The 23,474-nt window shown below is 45.8% G+C and overlaps 1 protein-coding gene across 1 annotated transcript; it reads right to left on the reverse strand.

Annotated features, from left to right (window-relative positions):
- Positions 1–393: 393 nt before the first annotated feature.
- LOC147964899 (synaptobrevin homolog YKT6-like) lies at positions 394–2,749 on the reverse strand. Its single transcript, XM_087530201.1, has 4 exons — positions 2,524–2,749; positions 2,183–2,190; positions 1,629–1,774; positions 394–544 (listed from the first exon to the last, which is right to left on the reverse strand). The coding sequence occupies exons 1-4, from the start codon at positions 2,747–2,749 to the stop codon at positions 394–396; spliced, it is 531 nt and encodes a 176-aa protein (XP_087386327.1).
- Positions 2,750–23,474: the final 20,725 nt, after the last annotated feature.

Below are 23,474 nucleotides of genomic sequence, written 5' to 3' on the forward strand. Positions count from 1 at the left end.
CAAAATTTTGATCCATGGACACCAGATGATAGAAAAGGTACTAAGGCACTACTTGCTACTGAAAACCAAAGCAAGGTATGAAGCACAAGCCAGGCCAAAACTGGTACCAAATCCAGAAATAACCATTTGATGCAATATAGCACTAGTTTCACTTTAGCATATGTGCCTAATTATGCAGGTATGTAGGATGACTTCAAGAAAAAACGGAACTGCAGGGAATGGAGGATGGGGAGGGACAGGGGGGGTGCTACCTGCAGGAAGACATTAGCGACTCCAAAGATTCGAAGTGTTCCATAGGCTGGGCGCCGAGGGGAGGGTCGCTGGTGGAAGAAGTTGCATCCATGCACCCTACACAAGAGACAAGATGAGTAAGACCGGGGAATCTGAGAAGCATCAGTAGCGGAAGGGGAAGGACGGATGTGCATACCTCTCTAGGAGCTGCAACCTGTGCTCGTCAGAAGAGTAGGGGCGGTCGGAGATGCCGCGGGAGGCCGAGGCAACCAGCAGCTCACCGATGACGGTCGTCGTTGGTGAGAGGTTCAACCTTCCGAGGTTAAAAGATCGTACCAGATCGAGCACCTTGAAGACGGCCTTGTCTTACTGCGCCTTGGCCTCCTCCGCGAGCACCTAGTAGGAGCAGAGTAGAGCAAGGAACTAGTTTTCAAACCTAGATGAGCAAAAAATACACACTACTCAATGAAAGAACTAATGTGCAGATAATACTCGAACAAATCAAAGAGGCAGGAAACCAGAACTAAAACCACGACCAGTAATTTGGAACGGAGGGTGTACCATTTAATTAATAGGATACCAGAGAATAAGTTGTGAAGTGCTAGCTAGGAGTTCAGGCATGCATAAACAAAATACTTGCATTGTACGCATAAACAAGTATTTATATTATAAGCAAATATAGGAGTGCCACTTCAAGTGAATGCCAGACATCACATTACACACACTCAAAATTAAAATCCGGGCATCCAATGTACATCAGTACACAAATAGAGTGTTCTCAGATCATAAGCATGGGTTGTTGAAGGAAATTTACTAGTTAAGGGCATAGTTGTATCTGGTATCCAGGAATTTCTAAATATGGCAGACTGTACATGCTCTGGTTAGAGTACATGCCCTGGATCCGAGTTCATTGTTATGCTCATTTGAATGCTAAAGTAGCTAAAAACACATAGCACTGGGTCATGCTAAATAGACCTACAGAAAAACTTGAATGCATGCTCACTGAGTCACATGAGAACAGGTAGGCAAATTCACAAACAAATGGAGTGACAAAAGCATTTCATTAACATATCTTGGGTGACCAAAGGAATGAAGCTTCAAGATCTCAGATTTATATATTATATTAGATGGAGTATGCACACATAATTTGGCCAATATCAGCAACAAAGTTTGCCCAAAATCCAGTCACCCCCAAGAAGTCCAGTTCATGTTGTACCAACAGTTCTTAAAGCAGTAGGGAAAAAAATAACAATGAGGTGCACTGATTTCTGCTTTAAAAGGTTATGCTTGAAGAACTAAGCTCCATGCCCGCTACTACAAGTTTTTGTTTCAAGTTTGGCACTTTCCGACACAAGTAGGGCCATGAACAAGTTTCTGTTTCAAAAAACTTCATGTACCCATCATTTTCAGTATGCATGTACTGTACTAGAAACTGTGAAGCACCAATCACTTTAAGAACAGTAGCTAGACTCCAGGATGGACTGAAGTATTTTCCACTCACTTCAACTTGGTTTCCCTCTCCAAACAAAGGACTTTCAATGTCCTACAGACAAGAAAAGTATCAGAAATAACAAAAGAGGTAACGGCACCATAAGTGCAGATTAATCACTAAAGTTGAAAAGTGTTATGCATTTTAAATGATCCACCCACATCCTTTTAATTTGAAGTTAGCGGCACATGTTAATACACCCTTGGAAAATATTTATATTTATCTCAAGGCTGCATATTGCCATAGTGTGCATATACTTGGCTGTATAGCCCAGTAAAATTCAAACGAATATCATTAATTTTCGAGAAACATCTAGGAGCAGTACTAATATTTCAGTATTTGTTATAATAGGGATTTCAAAATTCTTCTATGATTCTTCCAAAAAGTTCAGATAATAGAACTATGTGAACACGGTATATGCAACAAAATCATTTGGAGACAGACACATAGGACACTTAAAACCTGAAATACTGAAGTTAATCGAACAAATAAACCATCTGAGTGCAACCAAAAGTAGTACTATGTGAACTGTGAACAGAGGGAGGCACCCCTCTTACCACCTCTGCAGCCGGGACACCCTTGAACAGAGGGAATCATTATGGACAGAAACACAAGCCTACAACGCTACTTTAGCAACAAGATCACTGTGCAACTATGAATCCTACAGCGCATCACATGAACTACCAGATAGGGCTACAAGCTACTTTGAAGAGATCGGCATAATCACCCATGTCGCCCTTGCTCTAGTATCACAAAGTAAACTATACCAGGTAGCGGCAAGCAGATCTGAGATGGATGGTTACCTTCATGCTGGACGGACTGGCGCTGGCCAGGCTGGGTGTGCTGGGCGATGGTGCGGGCGACGAAGACGATGAACTCGCGCGCGGTGCCGCGCCGGAAGAAGCCGAAGTGGCTGACGTCCGTGGCATTGGCTAGCACGAGCGCCTTGGAGCCCTGCCCGCCGCTGGAGGAGGAGCCCCCGGCGCCTACGGCCGACGGCCTCAGCACGACGAGCGCCGTGATCTTCATCTCCGCTCCGCCGAGCCTAGATCCGAGGGGAGCTGGGTGCGGGCGCGCCCGATGCGCGGCGAGTCGCCGGCCGCACGGAAGTAGTCGAACATGCACCCCATCCCCGTCCTACACCTTGGCATCACTGCTTCCCCCTCGCCGAGCGCCGAGCCTTGGAGCCGTGGAGGAAGGCGAGGGGAGAGGATGCATGGTCGAGACGAGGTCGGCGGTGGTGGGTGGGGGTGGCGGTGGTGGGAATCGCGGGAGGAAGAGGAAGGCGGGGGTGGCAGGGTGCCTCGATTGGATCTAGGGAATGGGAGAGGATGGGTGGGTGGGTTAGGGTTTGGGTTTCTCGGGAGAACCTCCATCGTTGATGGGCGTTTGATGGATGGCTCAGATCGCTTTCGACTGGGTGATCCGCGTGATAGTGGTTCCTTGCTTCTCATTGGCCGGTTGTCTCGCATTGGAATTTTCAAAATTTGGACCCAAATATTCTACATTTTAAGAGAAAAAAACAACAAATATGTCTTGTAAAATGGACCACATCATTTTTGGAAAATATTAGTCCACAACTTATTTACAATTAACTAAAATATCAAGATCACAACCGTTTACAATTAAGCTAGAAAATCTTAGAACAATAAGAAGCATCTAACCGTTTATTGATGGATTAGAAAATCATAATCATTTATTATACCCGCCACCGCTGACGACGACGAAAGGATCGGATGCTCACGACCCCCCCCCCCCTCCCAAAGGAGGAAGACATTCAATGTGGAGAAGATCCTGAAATGGCTAATGTTATGACAACATTCATGGCATAGTTTGTTAAAATTATCTCATATTGTGCACAAGGGAGCATCTTGGAATGGAAAACAATGTTTCTTAACAAAGTATTCATTTTCTTCGCACGGAAATATCATTTTCCATTTTTCGAGTGCCCAAAACGAGTAGTTGGCCCACTCGGCGGACGAAAAATATAAAAGAAAAAAAGGTTCCCTTGTCCCACCAAGGCCCAAGCCCACTCGACACTACCCATTAAATAGGTTACGGGCGAGAATGTACCAGTCTCTTTGTTATGGTGTGGTGGTTTGTCTCCTTAGAGGAACTCGACTGGTAGCTAGTTCGAATCACGTGGTGTGGTTTCTTTTTTGCTTTATTCACCTTTCTGGGACGAGTCCTTTTTTCTTTGAGAGTGGCGTTTTGGCGCGATGGCCTTTCTTTTTTGCTTTATTCACCTTTGTGGGATGGGTCCTTTTTTTCTTTGAGAGTGGCGTTTTGGGTCTTAGATGTAGATACACCTATTATGAAATATGTATAGAAAAAATCTCGTGTGTACATCTGGACATCCTATGTTCACACACAAAATTTCGGTGAACAAGGGCATTTTGGTTGCATTTGTAAAAAAGATTAAAAATAGCTTGTGAATAGCTGTAATCAAGCATCAAAAATTGTCTTTTTTACACAAGCCACAAAAATGTCATTTTTCATCGATACTTGGTGCACACACATATAGTGTCCATATTTACACGCGGGATGTTTTTCTTGAATTTTTTAACTTTTTAAAATATGTATTTAGACAATGGGTGTATATACACCTATGAGGCAAAGTGAATTTTCGCCTTTTTTTGCTTTATTCACCTTTGTGGGACGGGTCCCACATGTCATTTATACTGTGTTAGTTGGCCCCGTCTGTAAATGTAGACCCAGTTTAGTCAACATGTCAATCTATGGACGGACTGACGCTACAACCAACACATAAGCCAAAATGACACGACACATAGGTAAAATTGATGATGTGGACATCCAGTCATCCATGTTACAACACCATGACCATCTGGATTGGTCGTAATCAGCTACAAATAAGGCTGTCGACCACTGTTGTCTACTTATGACCATTTTGTGTAAGGCAATTACGACCTTTTTGACCAAAATAGTCACTATGGTTTATGGTTTTGACTCTCCTAAACAGGCCGCGACCAATTGGATAGAAATGGTCATAGATTTATGACGATTTCTTCCATGGTCACTGCCAGAAGGTCACAATTGAGCATATTTCTTGTAGTGTAACACTTCTGAGAAGATATTCGGAAAATCACGAACCACCAATATGTTACTAAGCTCGAGAACAATCTTTCTTTTCAGGGCAAGACGATGTGACCAAGAGAGTGATGGATTGACACAATCATATCTCATTGATAGAGGAGTGCACCAGAAATAAGGACTAGGAAGCATGATCAATCTTAGAATGATAATTCAATAACCAACATGCTAAGAATGAGAGTATTGTCCATTAACTACCAAGCAACTGGGTTGCTAGGAGTATTGATTTCACACATCACGGTTCACTTGTGGGCACTCCGATCACAACAACACGGAGACCGAGGAATGAATTAATAATGATGGTGAGGGGTATCACTGTACCAAGAATTCATAAGATGTTATGCAATTCCCATGACATTCTTGATATAAAGATGGTAATATCCCAAGGTAGAGCAGATCAAAGGCTGGATTGGCAATTTGATCAACGGAATACAACTGCTTTGCCCCAATCCTAGAACTGGATGAGGTACTGGAGTTTGTTTCTCCTAGTCATTCTGAACTGGAATGGCTTGACGGACCACAAGAATGACAGGCATCGATGAACGAATGCATGCATACTCTTGACTATCAATTGATAGACGAAGGTCAGAAGACAACTAAAGAGGCACAACTCAAAGAACATATGTTTTTCTGAGTTGTGGATGCATGGATTAGTATGCCGAACAAATTCAACATATTTCTTCCAGATAACCCATGCAGAGAGGTAGGATTGGCAGAGTCACAATATAGAATGGGGAACTCATCGAGAGCACTCTTGTTGTGATCTTTTGGTTCAACGAGGAACTTCTGCCAATGATGGTTCATGGTATTTGGAGGAATGATATACCACGGACCTCGAAGACAATCACAAGGTCACTAATATCCTAAAGGAACAAGCAACACTATCTACATGAATTAAGTACAGTGAATCTTGGGTTCAAGAACCTAGAAATAGAATGCCTACTAACTAAATGGCATCATGGGATGCTTTCGAGAATAATGGCCAGAATCATCACACTGGGAATACAAAGCATTGCTAGATTACTAGGTGACTCTCTAAGACACCTAGGGTCATAATAATAGCTCCAACATATATGTCTAGGCAATATAGTACCTCAACTCACCGATTAGTGTGGTTGAACTGGCCCAAAGGAACATCAGGAATAGAAAGAAGGGATTTGCAAATGCATCAGACTATTTAGAAACCTGGGATGACTCGGACAGCATAACGGATGTAAGTGCTCAAAATGATTTGAGACATCCTGCAAAATGGTGGCATAACCCTTAACATCACAATATCAAAGTTCTGAGATCAATTGTCAACACACATAAGTAGTAGGAACTGAACTCGGGCTTGAGACCAACAATCATATAAGTCTACAGATTAGTAACACGTGATCCTGATAGAAGATGTGAAAGCCTAGTTCTTAATCCCCGTAGAAAAGAATAGGTTCACTCAGATCAGAAGGGCATAGTGTATAAGAAGTAAAAAGAGCCTTACGTTCCCTTCCACAATGAATTCCCTTATATAACTTCGACGAGTTTGGCTTGGTAATCCTACTGGCAGTCAGGCTCGGATACCAAAGTTGTGAGGACCCCGATCCTAAGTCACACCGATCTAGCATGTAACACATCATATCACTTTGCGGCCTCACGCACGGTATTCCCACGGGTGCCACCTTACCTGGCCCGGGACCGTTTGCTCCTTTTGGCTCATGTATAAGATAGTGTCACTGGCATCCATATGACAGAGAACCCGGACCGACATGACTAGTCGTGAACCCAAAGTGGCACTGGCTTGCGGGGACAGGCATACATGAACCAGCATCGAACGTGTCAGTCATCAGCGTGAGAATCCGGGCTATAGCAACTGGGCTAGCATGACTCTAGAAGTCACCGCGTGACATTTCCCCGAAGGGACAGACACAAGAATGAAGTGGATCACAGGCCGACCAGTCTAAGTGTTCTGGAGCAGTAGTTACTCGGCTAGCAGGACTCCGGTAAACCAGGCTGTAGCAGACTACCATGGCTTAGTGGAAGCACTAGACTACATTTCCCCATAAGAGAGGCTACCAAGGATAAACAACTAGGTTGTCGGATCCCACACATACCAAGCATTTCAATCATACACACAATATGCTCGATATGTGCAAATACAATAAGGCATCACAACAAAGCTCTACGACTCAAAGTATTTATTCGTTAGGCTCCGAAGAGCCAGATATTACAAACATGGGTCTGATGACCCAGCATTCAAGTCATACAAGCAACAAGCACATGCAGAAGCTTAACATGTCTGACTACAGACATCTACAAGTGAAAAAGGCTGAGAAGCCTGACTATCTACCAGATCCTGCCGAGGGCACAAGATCGTAGCTGAGGTATTAAGCTAAATGTCGAAGTCCACACGGAACTACTAGTGAGACTGAAGTCTCTCTAGAAAAACATAAATTTAGCAAACGTGAGTACAAATGTACCCAGCAAGACTTACATCCGAACTAACTACATATGCATCATTATCAACAAAGGGATGGTGGGCTTTAACTGCAGCAAGCCAGCTTTGACTCAGTGGCTAACCTGACCTACTACTTCAAGTAACTCTTTTGAGGTGACGCACACGAGTCCACATATTCACCATATCAATACACCACTATGGATCCGCTCCCGTCTCCCTATGAGAACGCCATCCATAGCACTCACGCTTATCTTGCGCATTTTAGAGTATCCATTTTCACTTGTCTATGAACTATATAGACAACCTAGAAGTCCTTTCCCGTGGACATGGCTATTCGAATAGATCATTTATAACCACCTAAGCTATCAGGACCCTGATCCTAAGTCACACCGATCTAGCATGTAACACATCATATCACTTTGCGGCCTCACGCACGGTATTCCCACGGGTGCCACCTTACCTGGCCCGGGACCGTTTGTGCCTTTTGGCTCACGTATATGATAGTGTCGCTAGCATCCATATGACGGAGAACCTGGGCCGACATGACTAGTCGTGAACCCAAAGTGGCAATGACTTAAGTGGACAGGCATACATGAACCAGCATCGAAAGTGTCGGTCATCAGCGTGTAAATCTGGGCTGTAGCAACTGGGCTTACAGGACTCCGGGAACCCGGGCTGTAGCAGGCTAGCAGGAATCCCTAAGTCATCGCGTTACATTTCCCCAAAGGGACGGACACAGGAACGAAGTGGATCACATGTCGTCCAGTCTAAGTGTTCCGGAGCAGTAGTAACTCGGCTAGCAGGACTCCGGTAAGCCGGGCCGTAGCAGAGTACCATGGCTCAATGGAAGCACTAGACTACATTTCCCCATAAGAGAGGCTACCAAGGATAAACAACTAGGTTGTCAAATCCCACACATACCAAGCATTTCAATCATACACACAATATGCTCGATAGGTGCAAATACAACATGGCATCACAAGAAAACTCTACGACTCAAAGTATTTATTCATTAGGCTCCGAAGAGCTAGATATTACAAACATGGGTCTGATGACCCAGCATTCAAGTCATACTAGCAACAAGCACATGCGGAAGCTTAACATGTCTGAGTACAGACATCTACAAGTGAAAAAGGCAAAGATGCCTAACTATCTACCAGATCCTACTGAGGGCACAAGATCATAGCTGAGGTATCAAGCTAAACGTCGAAGTCCACACGGAACTACTAGCGAGACTGAAGTCTCTCTACAAAAACATAAATTAAGCAACCGTCAGTACAAAGGTACCCAGCACGACTTACATCAGAACTAGCTACATTTGCATCATTATCAACAAAGGTATGGTGGGGTTTAACTGGAGCAAGCCAGCTTTGACTCAGTGGCTAACCTGAACTACTACTGCAAGTAACTCTTTTGAGGTGGCGCACACGAGTCCACATATTCACCATATCAATACACCATTATGGATCTGCTCCCGTCTCCCTATGAGAACGCCATCCATAGCACTCACGCTTATCTTGCGCATTTTAGAGTATCCACTTTCACTTGTCTATGAACTGTATAGGCAACCCAGAAGTCCTTTACCGTGGACACGGCTATTCGAATAGATCATTTATAACCCTGCAGAGGTGTACTTCTTCACACATGCTCTCGCCACTTACCACCATGTACACGTCATGTATCTCGGCAACCTTAAAGCAGAAGCCTGGCGAGCGAGCCGGCCACGACCTGACTAACCACACAAGTCTCTAGTCTAGGTTTATCACCTATTTGGGTTCCATCCGCAAGAAGATCCGGTCGGGATTTCGCTCACAGCCCCAAACGATGAGAGCAGGCTTCCGGAGGCACCAAACGGGCGTCCTGGTACACCGTGCCTCGTGTCTCTACCGCATCATAGCCCACCCCTAGGGTCAGCGCTACGTACGGCCCCCAACACATATCCTACAAACACCAAAAACTAGTTGCAACTCCTGGACAGAGATCGAGGCAATTAATAAGCTGAGAGGGGTCAAGTTACCGGAACCCCATGTGTGGTAGCAACTGTTCATGGATCACAAACACAGAACTCAGTTCCTAAGGACGGTTTTAATGGGACAACCCACCATGTACTCCTACATGGCCTCTCACCGGTACCTTTTCCAAATCGTGTTCACACACTTAGCTCACACACAGTAGGACATGTTCATCACCATTCCAATTCATCCCCGATGAATCAGACATGACTCAACTCTAAGCAGTAGCAGGCATGACAAACAAGCATGAATGAGTAGGCACATCAGGGCTCAAACAACTCCTACTCATGCTAGTGGGTTTCATCTATTTACTGTGGCGATGACAGGTCATGCAGAGGAAAAGGGGTTCAACTACCGCAGCATGTAACAGTAGAATCGTTGTTGTCCAAATGCAGTAAAAGAGAGCATGAGTGAGAGAGTGGGATTGTAACGGAATGAACAAGGGGGTTTTGCTTGCCTGGCACTTCTAAAGATAATATAGCTCTTCATCGGTGTCATCGAACTCATCATCGGAACCTCGTCTACTGAGAGGGGACAAATACCAGCAACAGAGAAGGAACACAATCAATGCAATGCAACAATATGATGCATGAATGTGACATGGCAATATGCTGTGATTTGAGTTAATGCAGCTAAGAACGGAAGGGTTTGAGTTGATTTGAACCAAAGGTTCAAATTCAAATTCAAACTAAGAACTTATAAAGTGCATTATCATGTTTTTATCTAAACAGCAAGGTGAAGTTGTTTAAACATGCATGAAACCAGTATAGATGGATAGATTAGGTTTTTCTGATCATTTTTCATATGTAATTTTTTTGATTTGGAGTTACGGTTGAATTAATATGAATTTTTGAAGTTTTGGATATTTTCTGAAATTTTCTGAATTATTTTAAATCCAGGAAATCAATACCGCGTCAGCATGAGATCATGCTGGCATCATCAGGTCAACAGTGCCAGCCCAGGTCAAACCTGACCTGTGGGGTCCATTGGTCAGTGACTCAGCGTCATCAGTGTCACAAACAGGTGGGTCCGGTCAACGTCAACACCAGCACGGTCAACTCTGATTTGTGGGGCCACTATGATTAATTAAGACTAATTAGAAACTAAACTATGGTTAATTAAGGGCGTGGGACCCATATGTAAGTGGGTTAGGGGTTTAATTAGCAGGGTCATTAGTGGCTAATGATGGGCCACGTCGACATCGCCGGAGTTTGGCCGGCGGTGACCAAAACTAACGACGGAGACGCTGCGGGAAGGCGCTACACGGAACGGTTTCGAGTGCGGTTTGTGGTATGGGTTGCTAGTAGTGCGCCACAACCAAAGGTGCCATAAGTTAGTCGCGGGGTGGCCGGATACGTCGACAGCGTCGAGTTTCGCGATGGCCGGAGTTCGGACCTTGACGAAAACGACGCTACGGGGCGTCTCCGGGAGAGCTAGTGGTGTCTGCGGGTTCCTGGGGGCGCTGTGAGTGCGGTGACATGCTCAAATGCGAGCACCAGCTACTGTGGCTGTGGCGGCGACATGGACGGCGGCCGGAAGCTCACGGCTCCGGCGATTGGCGTGGCTAGAGCGAGCAAAAACACACGGGGAGAGAGGGGAATCGAAGAGGAGCTCACGGTGGCATGGACGGCAGTCTTAGTGGGCTCGGCGATGGCTTGGTGAAGACGAAAGGACGGCGGCATTCTCGAGCGGCCGACGATGAAGATGACGGCGTGGCGACGTTCTAGGCCCTCCCAGCTCGCGTAGCTCGTCGAGAACCAAGAAGACGACGTGGCAGAGCTCTCAAACATGACGGGCGGTCGAGGGGACGGCGGGGAGCGCATGGCCAGCAAACGGCATCCACGGCGACATTTGGTTTCGGAAGAGAGAGAGTGGCAGAGGCGGGGATGAGGATGGAAGAGAGTGAGTGAGGGGAACAGGGGGTGTGTGGCATCTCCAGGGTGTCCGGGGGAAGCGGCAAGCAGGAGCTGGCGGAGAGCGTGCGTCTGCGGGGCGACCACGCGCCCATTCCTTCTGGCAGAGGAGGAAGATGACAAGGGGGGTGTTGGTGGGCTGGACTGGATAGTTACAGTGTTGGGCCGGTTGGTGGGTGCCAGGTAAGTTCTCTCTCCCTCTCTAATATTTCTCCTTTTTTATTTTCTGTAACTTGTTTCCGATTTAGTAAAAATACTAAATCACTTTATAAAATCCTGAAAACTTTTGTGGCCACTATCTGATTTAAACCAGAGGCCCTCACCAAGTTTGAGAATATTTGGAGCTACCAAATATTTTGTAGGAATTTATAGCTCCACTTCAAATACAACATGATTTAAATCAAAGACCATAAATGCCTTGGAAAAAATGTGCATGACCTGTGGTAAAGGTTTTAACCTCTTTCCATAAATAATGAACATTTTTGAAGGGCATTTTGGATTCATTGAAAATATTTTTATTTTGATCCTAGTTGCATTTCATTTGGTGCTAGGGTTTGAACATCCCCATTTCAGGTTTAAGAAAATTTAAACATGATGCAACAACCAAGACTAGTCCACAACAAGGCTGAAGCTAGGGCTGTGACAGTCGCGTCCGTTGGCGCGCTCTGCTCGCGTCCGCCGGCGCGCTTGGCTTGTGGACAACTTTTCCTTGAGGCGACCGCGGAGCGCTCTGTTCGTGTCCCTCCGTGCGTGCTCTGCCAGCGGTTGGGCGTGCGCACGATCACGTCGGGGCCCCCATATGCATGTGGTTGCGCCCCGCGCGTTGCCACGTGATGCAGTTACGTGCGGCACGATGGAGTTACGCACTGCAAATTAGATCTGCCATCAGGGCCTGCCGATATTACTGACCTTTTGGCTTCCCCTTTAATTCCCGTGGCCATTATAACCTTAATCTCTTCAACCTTTCAATCATGCCCCACAACACAACAAGCACACCCGCGATGACACATAGAGAGGGGATGTCCGGCGGCGCTCCAATGGAGTTCGGCGAGCATAGAGTGGAGACCCACGCGAGAGAGATGGATCTCTCGGTGGTTTACACCATCGACCCAGCCGTGGTGGATGACTACATCAACAGCGTTGAGCAGTTGCTTGCTGGAGACAAGTACAAGGTGGCCGGGATCGATCTCCAGTACACTGCCGGTCGTCCTGGCATAGATCAGAAGGTTGTCGTTGCCTCGTTGTGTGTGCGCCATCATGTCCTCATCTACCACTACTGCATGGCCATAGAGCCTTGCGACCGCTTCAACAGGTTTGTCAACAGCACCGACTACAAGTTCGCCACATTGGATACCAAAGAAGATGTAAAAGCGCTCAGTGCTACGGGCTTGGCCTGCAAGAACCTTGTCGAAATCCGTGACCACTACAGGGTCTGGGGCAGCACGAAGCAGGACTCCTTGGTCGAACTCGCCTTGGCCATCATCGACTCCTACTACGAAAAGATGAAGCAGGATGCCTAGAGAACAAGTCCCCTATCCTAGCACACGTCCTGGATGCGGCAACTGGATGAACCTCATCTGAGGTTCGCGGCCAAGAGCGTGTACACATGCTACGAGATGCACAGGCGGATCGTTGACATGAGGAAGTGCCTCGTTACCCAAATCAATGAGCCCGGATCGAGCCACAAGAAGAGCAAGCGTCACAAGAAGTAGATGATGATCAGTTGATCATTTATTCTAGTTAATCATGCATGTAATATATAGTTTACTTTATTGGTCTGTGTGGTAATGTCATGTGTGTACTAGACACCTATGTAATTATGCATGTAACAGTTTACTTTGGTGTGTGCAAATCCCATGGTTGTAGCAGCCACCTATGTAAGTGGATGTTTAATTTGGTTATGCAAGCATGTCCTTATAAGTGTGTGTATATATTATATGTTGTTGTTCTGTATGCAATCCCATCGCACAACACACATGTCTTACTAGTAGCAACCGTCTGTGTTCTTATCGGTCTTCAGACACATTTCTGATTACAGACCTGTTTGCCGTGTATCACACACATCTTGTTAAGTTACAATTTCTGTTCTCGTGTCTCAACACAAAAAGTTCATCCGAGTGAACCGCATGCCGTATATCGCACACACGTTTGATCTGGCTGACCGTTTATTTTGTGTTGCCTAATCACAATCAGTTCATCCGAGTGAATCGTATGCTGTGTATCGCACATGCCTCCATCTGGCTGCCTGTTTATTTTGTTCCTCCTCATCGCAAATAGTTCATTGAACTGAACCATATGCCCTTCATCGCACATGCAACTAAAACCTGAACCGTGTTTGATGCATCCGTCATCGCAAACATTTTACACATTTCTAACGGTTTTCATACAACACCATTTGCGATTATGGCATCGCACATAGTTTCTCGAAGGGTCTCTGATCGTAGTGTCGCGTTAGCCGCATCCTGCAATAGTGTGCTCTAAGGAATCCAAGTCAGCAGCTCAATTAAAAGAAAAAAAACGAAAAGAAAAATGGCAAAGGTTTACTGTGCCTTCGGGCTCTAGGTCAACAGTGGACGGCCCAGCCCACTATCGCCTCATCCTTGACCTCCTGCTCACAGGGACACGCTGGACGCTCGAGCCACGTCCATGGCATGGATCCTCCACGCGTCGAGCATCCGCCGGCACCCAGTGGTGGATAATACCATCCTCGAACGCGTAGAAACCCTAGCCATCACTTTCCCCTTCTTCCACTCTCTCTCGTCAAAATAGTCATCGCCCGAACGCTACTCGTCGCGGTTTCCGTCATCGTCGCGGCCACTGGCCTCCCCGGTGTCTGGGATGATGTCGAGGAGCTTCCTCGTCACCGACTACTTCACCTACGTGCCTTGAATCAAGCAGGACCGCACCATCACTACAAAAAAATTACACTTCTGTGATGATACGTGTTTGTCACAGTAGGTCGCTTTTTTGTCATGCATGTACATCCATGACAAATTTATGACAGAATCAAGATAGTGATACCTGTGTTGTCGTAGAAGTGTTCCATGACATTACCAAAATTATCATCACGGAAGTGTCCACTTCCATGACGATAAATCGCGCGTCACAGAAGTGCTTTCGTCAAGGGTGACCGACACGTGGCATCCACCGTAACGGAACGCCGTTAAGCGATCGGGTCAGGTTTTGGATCCGATAACCCGTTAACAGCACCGACCAATGGGAAATTTCCACGTGTAAAATTGTTATTGGCCGGACGAAACACATGTCAGCTCGTCAGTGGGTCAGATAGGCGCCTATGATATGTCGACACGTGGCACGGCCCAACAGTGGCCCATTTAGCTTACAAAGCCGACCCATTTGACTTGGTCAAAAGTTAATGGGCTGGCCCATGAAAAGCCTATTAATGGTCTCTTCGCAAATAGCCCATTTTACGGCCCGTTAACTCACGGCCCGTTAGGTACTAAAGGAAATCGGCCCAACAACGTCATGTGGGCCGTCGAATATAATACTAGCCCATTTCACTTTCGGCCCATGTATGGCCCACGACGTCTTTCGGCCCATATGAGGCCTTCGTATGTTTCAGCCCATTACAGGCCCATAGTGTGTCTAGCCCATAATGAGCAGTAATTTTCTTTATACCCGTTAACGGCCCGTGATTTACATGGGCCGTTTCCAGCCCGTGTTAGCTTTCGGCATATTGACGGCCCATACGTTCTTGGGCTCCTTTTTGGCCCTCGATTACTTCCGGCCCGTTACTGGCCTATTCCACTAATGGGCCAAATTCAGCCCATGGAAAGAGTCGGCCCGTTACCAGCCTGTTACCCTAATGGGCCAAAATCGGCCCATGGCAAGAGTCGGCCCATTTCTGTCCTGTTAACCCGTTGCCCCGTTTCCAGCCCGTCCTATATTCTGGCCCATTAACGACCCGTTATGCCTGTGACAGAATTAAGCCTTTACTGTCCTACGGCCTGTTAACGGCCTGTTACCGTGCTGGGCCGATACCAATTATGGCCGATTATGGACCATGCAGACACATTTATCCGACGGCCCGAGGCCCACCGATTACAGGCCCATTTATCGACGGCCCATAGGTGACCCATGGATCCTACGGCCCGTATATGGCCCATGGTAGTTGCGGCCACTAGCAAACCAGGGAAAAAGAAGACTAGGAAATAAATAAGGCCGAAACTAACGTTGGGCTATTAAGGCGATTGCACATATTACATCCACTCGGCATCAAAGATCGCCACCAGTGCAAATATAGGGAACACCCTACACTATACAAAAATGGCTTGTTGTTTTCTTCAGGCGGTGGCTACACGTTAAGAATACATTTTGTATCGCACCAAAACAAATTACAACTATATAACAAAAGGAAGGTTGGCATAAAACTTAACAGTCTAGCAGATAAATGCACCACCAGAAGTTCAGAAGCTCAGTTCATTTGACCTGACTGTTATGTTTTCATGTTGTATTGTCCGATGGAGCACCATAACCCTCGCCTTCATTTCCCCTAGGCTCCTGAACAACATAGCAAATGTCTGATAGTCTGGTTTCAAAACCATGCCTATCTTGACGACATTGAGTAATGTTTCTCCTTGTTTCACAAAGGGTCTCTGTTAGGGAATGGACTTGTGTGTGGAGCGCAGATACAACATTGCTTTGAGCTTGCATATCTTGATCATGAGGCAGTTTGGACGATATTGCCTTAACAACCAACCCAATATTACGCAGAAATGTGCTTTTGGCACTGTTAGTGGACAGGTACTAACCCACTGCAGCAAGAGCTGACATTGCGGTTATAGTTGCCTCGCCACCTTTAGAAGGTGGCGGTTCCACCATTTTTTCCATAGCTCGCTGAAAAGTTGAGGTTTTACATTAGTAGTACCAGAACAGAAGATATTAAGGAGGTAGCAAAACCAAACAAAATAGCTTTGGTCTATATACAGAACTTATTCTGGTGAACCCATGTAAAATATTAGTTGTATTTTATTGCAAAGTACATAAGAAAACCAGGTTCAAAACATATGAGCATGTACCATCGCTAATGTATTGTCTATTTCTTCACATTGTATTGAGGGCTAAGGATGAAGAGACGAAGTTTATAATACGGTAAGCATAGTATGACGTCATTCATATCACAAAACAACTGAGAACAGACAAACAGGCAAATGTAACGTTGTGTGGGCAAGTCCAGCACGGAACTAGATTACGGGTCAAGATGAAAGGAACATCACTCCTCTCTTTTAAACCTTGTAAGGTGCAATTATACGCTAAGACAATTGTGTATAAAATTGAAAAGAGTAATAGACATTGGCTGCAAACCATGCAGTTCAAGGCACAAGTCAGAGTAAGTAGTAGTTAAAAGGCATGAGGATAAATGACTTACAACAGCGGCTTTGACTGGTGTAGTCATGCCCTTCTTCTTGCTGGTGTGACAGTCCTTGAAGATTTCCACAGCATTTGGTTCAGGTACTTTTTGGTCCTTGTGGGCTTTCCTCTGCATTTGGAACAAGTCAATATAGATCTGATAATATGGTACAGCGAAAAGAGTGAAACAGCAGCTAATTACAAGAGCCTCGCAGTGTGCAATATAGCTACGAGATCCTGTCGTGTGTTGGAATTTCACTTTCGTATGGTTGGTGTTACGCCCTCGATGCGGCTATATCTCCCACGTGCCGAAGCACGACTTAGAGGCATAACCGCATTGAAAGCAATGTCGCAAGTGAGGTAATCTTCACACAACCCATGTAATACATAAGGGAAAAGGATACATAGTTGGCTTACAATCGCCACTTCACACAATACAAGAATAAAGCATTACATCAACCAGATACAATCAAGGTCCGACTACGGAACCAAAATAAAAGAAGACTACCCCAAAAGCTACACAGATCCCCGATCGTCCCGACTGGGCTCCACTACTGATCAACTAGACCGAAACAACTCAAAGGACAAGATCTTCATCGAGCTCCTCCTTGAGCTTGGTTGTGTCACCTGCTCGGTTACATCGGCACCTGCAAACTGGTTTTTGGAAGTATCTATGAGTCACAGGGACTCAGCAATCTCACACCCTCGCGATCAAGACTATTTAAGCTTATGGGAAAGACAAAGGTATGAGGTGGAGCTGCAGCAAGCAACTAGCATATATGATGGCTAACATACGCAACAAAGAGCGAGAAGAAAAGGCAAAGCACGGTCGAGAAACTATGATCAAGAAGTGATCCTAGAACAACCTACGTCAAGCATAACTCCAATACCGTGTTCACTTCCCGGACTCCGCTGAGAAGAGACCATCACGGTTACACACGCGGTTGATGTATTTTAATTAAGGTCAACTTCAAATTTTCTACAACCGGACGTTAACAAATTCCCATCTGCCCATAACCGCGGGCACGGCTTTCGAAAGTTCAAATCCCTGCAGGGGTGTCCCAACTTAGCCCATCACAAGCTCTCACGGTCAACGAAGGATATTCCTTCTAGCGGGAAGACCCGATCAGACTCGGAATCCCGGTTACAAGACATTTCAACAATGGTAAAACAAGACCAGCAAGACCACCCAGATGTGCCGACAAATCCCAATAGGACCTGCACATATCTCGTTCTCAGGGCACACCGGATGAGCAAGACGTCGTGTGGGCCAGCCCAGAGTTGCCCTTGGTAGCTCCGGACATCGCTCGGTTGGACCAACACTTAGACAAGCACTGGCCCGGGGGGGTTAAAAATAAAGATGACCCTTGGGCTGGCCTAACCCAAGGGAAAAAAGGCTAGGTGGCGAATGGTAAAACCAATGTTGGGCCTTGCTGGAGGAGTTTTATTCAAGGCGAACTGTCAAGGGGTTCCCATTATAACCCAACTGCGTAAGGAACGCAAAATCCGGGAACATAACACCGATATGACGGAAACTAGGGCGGCAAGAGTGGAACAAAACACCAGGCATAAGGCCGAGCCTTCCACCCTTTACCAAGTATATAGATGCATTAATTAAATAAGAGAAATTGTGATATCCCAACAAAATATCCATGTTCCAACAAGGAACAAACTCCAATCTTCACCTGCAACTAACAATATAAGAGGGGCTGAGCAAAGCGGTAACATAGCCAAACAACGGTTTGCTAGGACAAGGTGGGTTAGAGGCTTGGCTTAACAATATGGGAGGCATGATAAGCAAGTGGTAGGTATCGCAGCACAGGCATAGCAAAAGAGCAAGCAACTAGCAAGCAAATATAGAAGTGATTTCGAGGGTATGGTCATCTTGACTGAGATCCCGCAAGGAAGAAGAACGAGTCCATGAAGAAGACAAACGGACATAGTCGAACGGATCCTCACCACTCCGGAACTAAACCGAAGCTAACGCGAGAAGCAACCCGGAAAGAAGCAAACGACATAGTAAACAACCATCACATAACATGGCATGATGCGCAAACATGTATGATGCATGTCCGGTTTAAATATGCATGGCATGGCAAAGTGCACAAACAATACTACAAATTAAGTGGATCTCAATATGCAATGAGTTGCATATTGACGGAACACCACATGACCTATTTAGTTCTCTCTCGGTTATGTACCCAACAATATTAAATGTTATTAAGCATGGCAAGAGGTGAAGCATAAAAGAAACTATCTAACTAAGCAATTTACATGGGGCCGGATATAACAAACAACAAATCCGGTAATTCCCCATATGCATCAGCAATTTAATGCAACAACAATTTAAACATTTTAATTGTTGTTATTATGATGCGGATGACATGGGCAAGTTTTATGCAAGTTTTAAAGAAAATGTTGATAAGAGCATTATATAGAGCATATGTCATCGTGGCGGAAAGAAAGGATGCCACGGCGACGATAACGGAAACGGTACCATGGCAACGTTCCGGTTCCGGTAACTTGATTGAGATACCGATGCAAAGGAGAAGTGTGCGGATGCGTGCAAAATATGGTGGGGCACTCCCGGATACCGAGTGTCCCATGAGTCGATGATGGTGACAAGGCAAAAGAGGGGCAACGTGCACCGACAATTCGAGCACGGAGGAAGCACGCGCAACTCATACATCACACATGCATACGTTCACGAACGTCATTTCGGCGGTTATACCTTCGAAGCGTGCGTTATCGGAGGGGTTCGAGTTTGATGCAGTGTAGGGGAAGTAGACGTTCCGCGAAGGTAGTCGAAGTAGTTGTTCTCGTTTCGTAGTTGTTCAGGGTCGTGACCTGGAACTTGACGTCCACGGGGTCTTGTGGGTCGACGATCGTGGTTCATGTTTTGTAGCAGTTCGAGTCATCGGTGGAGGAACTTGGCGGTCCATGTAGTTGAAGTTGGCGCATCCGAACGGTACTTGGGGTCTTCGGACATGCCGGACTCAGTTCTTGTGACGATAGTGGTACAAGGAACTTGCGTCCCGGTCGTGTAGTCGTACTCGAGGTGGTCTTGACGAAACCAAGTCCGACGGTGTACTTGGCGTAATCCGAGTCGACAGTAGTTGTACACGCCAATCTTGGTCGAACTTGGAGGGACCTCGGTAGTCGTTCCCGTTCGTCTTGGTACTTTTGGCGCCATCTTGGCCTAGGCGACGGTAGTGGTACTTGCATGTAGACAGCCGCGGAAGTTGACGCATCATCCTACGTAGTCGTACTCGGTGTCCTCGGGGTATCGGCGGTAGTCGTACTCAAACCCGGGTCTCGCGGTGGGGCTTGAGGACTGGCGTGATGCGGGTGGAAAGCATGCGAGCAGGGGATCGCGGGTAGACGCAGGCGCTGCTGGCTGCCTCGTCACTTCCTCCAGGAGACGATCGATGAAGGCAGCGGGACGGTTGAACGGGCAGCAAGGAGCAGCAGACCTCCAGATCAGGCCGGGCGAGCACGGTGGGGAAAAGCACGGGGGGTCTGCGTGCGGCGGAGGTGCAGGAGAGGTCCGGCAGCACGGGACCTTGAGGGAACCGGGCGCGAGGCTCCTATGGCGGCGAATGACTGCAGGAAGTCGTCAGGGTCGCGTGTAGGGTGGCCTTCGGGAGTGAGGCAGGGGTTGCAGGCGCGCAAGGAGAGGAGCCCTACAGGGTTGGAGGGTTCGATGCGCTGGGAGCAGGTACATGGCGAGGACTCGAGGGAGAGGGGTGGCGCAAGGTGAGGAGAAGCGAACGGAGTCCGTGAGGAAGGCTGGCCATGGGTCGGGCGAGCGCCCATGCGAGAGGAGGGAGGAGCGGGGGCATCGCTAGGTGGAAGGAGGGGAAGGGAGATCGAGGAGAGATGAGCGAGACAGCAGCGCTCGCTGTCTCCTGGCGGCGTGAGGGAGATCGAGGGGAGACGAGGTCGAGGGAGCTTCTCGCGGCGCGAGGGAAAAGTGACGAAGGAGGAGGAGGGGATCGATAGGGATGGGGTCTCGCTCGGGCCTAGGGTTACCGGGGGCACGGTTGGGCCTTGGAGGCCGGCCCAAAAGAGAGGAGGAGTCAGCTGGGTTTGCTGGATTGGGCTCTCCCTCTCCTCTCTTTATTCTTGAAATGAAAATAAAATAGCGAGAGAGAGGAAAAAGAAGGGGGGTTAGGGAAAAGAGTTTGAGCAGGAGGACAATTTTACCAGACTCATAAAAATAAACATGATCACAGAAAAATAGAAGTGGCAAGATGCAGGAATTAAATTCAAATTCATTTGAATATACTTCAAATGGTTTTGAATTGGGACTAGGTTCGGTGTGGCCAAAATGTTTGGGTATTTGGCAGAGCTCCGGAATATGATGAAAGAATATATGGCAATGTTGGAGACCAAGACGTAAGATAACAACAGCATTGGGATATTTGCAAGTGTGTTTGCGGTAAATCCAAATGAATGGAAATATTTACTATAGCTCTCTAAATATCGAGAGGATATGTTTTAAAGAGAATCACCATGTGAGTTCCCTCGGTTTAAATGGACCGAAGATCCATGCAATTTATTTAGTGAGTTTTAAAATGGGTTGCATGATGACATGATGCAATGCACATGATGCAAAGATGAAATGCAACGAACCAAACAAATCACATGACGAAAAACCGGAAATCATGGAAGGCATCTGAAGCTCCGGACTTGGGGCGTCATAACACTCCACCACTACGAGAGGATCTCGTCCCGAGATCTAGAATGGCACCGGAGGGAAAACAGAGGAGAAAGAGAAGAGGTAAAACTAAGTTGCTCCTTTGACAAACGAGTGAGACCAAAGAACCTTGAAAAGGTTAAACCATTTCAAGAAAAGAATACAACGGAGATAAATGAAGTTGAAAACACACTGTTAGCAAAGAGGAACAAGGAAGAATAACTTTGGGCAGTACTCCGGTTGAGAAGGGATGCAAGGCTTGATAAGGCGAGAAGAACTTGAACAAAAAGGACAGAACACTCCGGTTGAATGGATAAGCACAAAAAGAACATGATCCAAGATGATGAGATAAAAGAGCAACATGACAATGGCTCCGGAACAAAAGAATAGAAGATAGATAATTGAAATAAAAGAATGGAGATGAAAATGCCATCTTATGCCCCAAAAGAGCTTGAGAAGGCATCCTTAGGAGAAGGGTCGAACGGAGTTGTTGGAAAAAACCAACAACAAAAAGAATAAGCTTGATATGGTCTTATGGAATACATCTCAAAATTATGAGGTGACAACCTGCCACTCACGGGAAAAAGAATTGGATTGGTATGAACAAGGAGACGAGAATGCTTATTTCACCGGAAGGAGGAAAGAAGAACTTGGGTCCTATATGGGCACCATAAATAGCAACAATCCTTAGGGAAATCTTTAGGTGGAACATAAGCCAAGATCCAATGACGAGATTGATGGATTTAAATAACTCATTCTTGACAACATGTGAACCATGAGACATGAACTCAAATTATCAAAAATGACATAATACCACCTCCAATGATACGATAGAAAGAATTGCACTCTGGATAGCAAGATAAAGAATGGTTGAGCTCCTTAGAAAAGAATCTCAATGAACACTTGGAGAAGGGATATAAATCCTTGATGAACCAACATGTAGAACCTTCATGAAGAACTTCGGTAGACAAAAAGAATAACGAAAATAAAGAGAAGTCGGAAACACAAGGTGACACCTTGTAATGATTTAGATGGATCTCCGTGATAATTAGAGCTTGGAACTCCGGGAAAGAAAGACGAGCACTTGAAATCAAGAATTTAATCATCGTGAACAAACTCCGGAAGAAAAGATTAGCATATGGATGAAACAAGAATAAGAATTACATTATGCTTATCCTTCACCAATTTAAATTGATGACAAGGAATGGAATTGGCATACTACTTATTCTTGTAAAAAGGATTAATATAGATATAGCACAAACTTGAGGAAGGTCTTCAACGAACCACCGGTAGAATTGAAACAACGAATGAATTGATAAGGAAGAGAAATCTTGAACGAACCACCATAAGAATTAAAAATGAACGAAGAGAAGATAAAGAAACACCGGGAGGAATTAGCAAATGAATGAAAATACTTGCTAGGATTTAGATACATGAGAACGAAGAGATCACGAACTGATTAGAGATCACTTGAATGATGTATCGGCAAGATTGGAGAATGATAACTGAAAGATGAGAATGAATAAACCTTCCGAAATGATGGCCTTCGGAGGCACAAGCTGAAAAGACTCCTGAATTGCTCCGGATGGATGAAAATAATATCTCACAATCGAAAACAATTATGAGAGGATGGCAACAAGCTAGAATCACGAATCTTGAAGAGAATGTAACAAGATTTAAGAGAAAATCTTCTTTTGGTCTTCAAATGCAGAGAATGACGATGAGAAACACCACCAAGAAATGTTGAGATACTCCGGGATGACGAATAGAAAGGTTGAACCAACGGTTAAAAGAATTTGACAGATCTTGGAGAAATACATATGACTCATGATAATTCATTCTTACGTCAAACTTTGAGATGAATTTGAAAAGCTCCGGGAGAATAAGAAGAGTCAGGGTAGATCCTGAAAAAAGACTTGTGGGTTAGGGCCCACTCAAAAGAAACACCGTTGAATGATTTAAAAGATAGATTACGCCGGTTGAATTAAATGACTTGTATGAGATAACAACCTCGAAATATCTTGAACGAATGCAGAGTGGAGAACACGAATCTTTGAGATATCTTGAGCACTCCGGAACAATTAAATAGCGAGAGGTGAATGATTAAGAATTGCACCGGCATGAGAAAACATTGAAACGAGGAAAGGATATGATCAACAAAGCTTGACTTGAAACCACCGGAGATGAAAAGAATGAAGAATGGCGAACTTGAAGC

Source organism: Triticum urartu, chromosome 6A (genome assembly GCF_056163025.1).
Source record: "Triticum urartu cultivar PI428250 chromosome 6A, HENAU_Tu73, whole genome shotgun sequence".
NCBI lineage: Eukaryota > Viridiplantae > Streptophyta > Magnoliopsida > Poales > Poaceae > Triticum > Triticum urartu.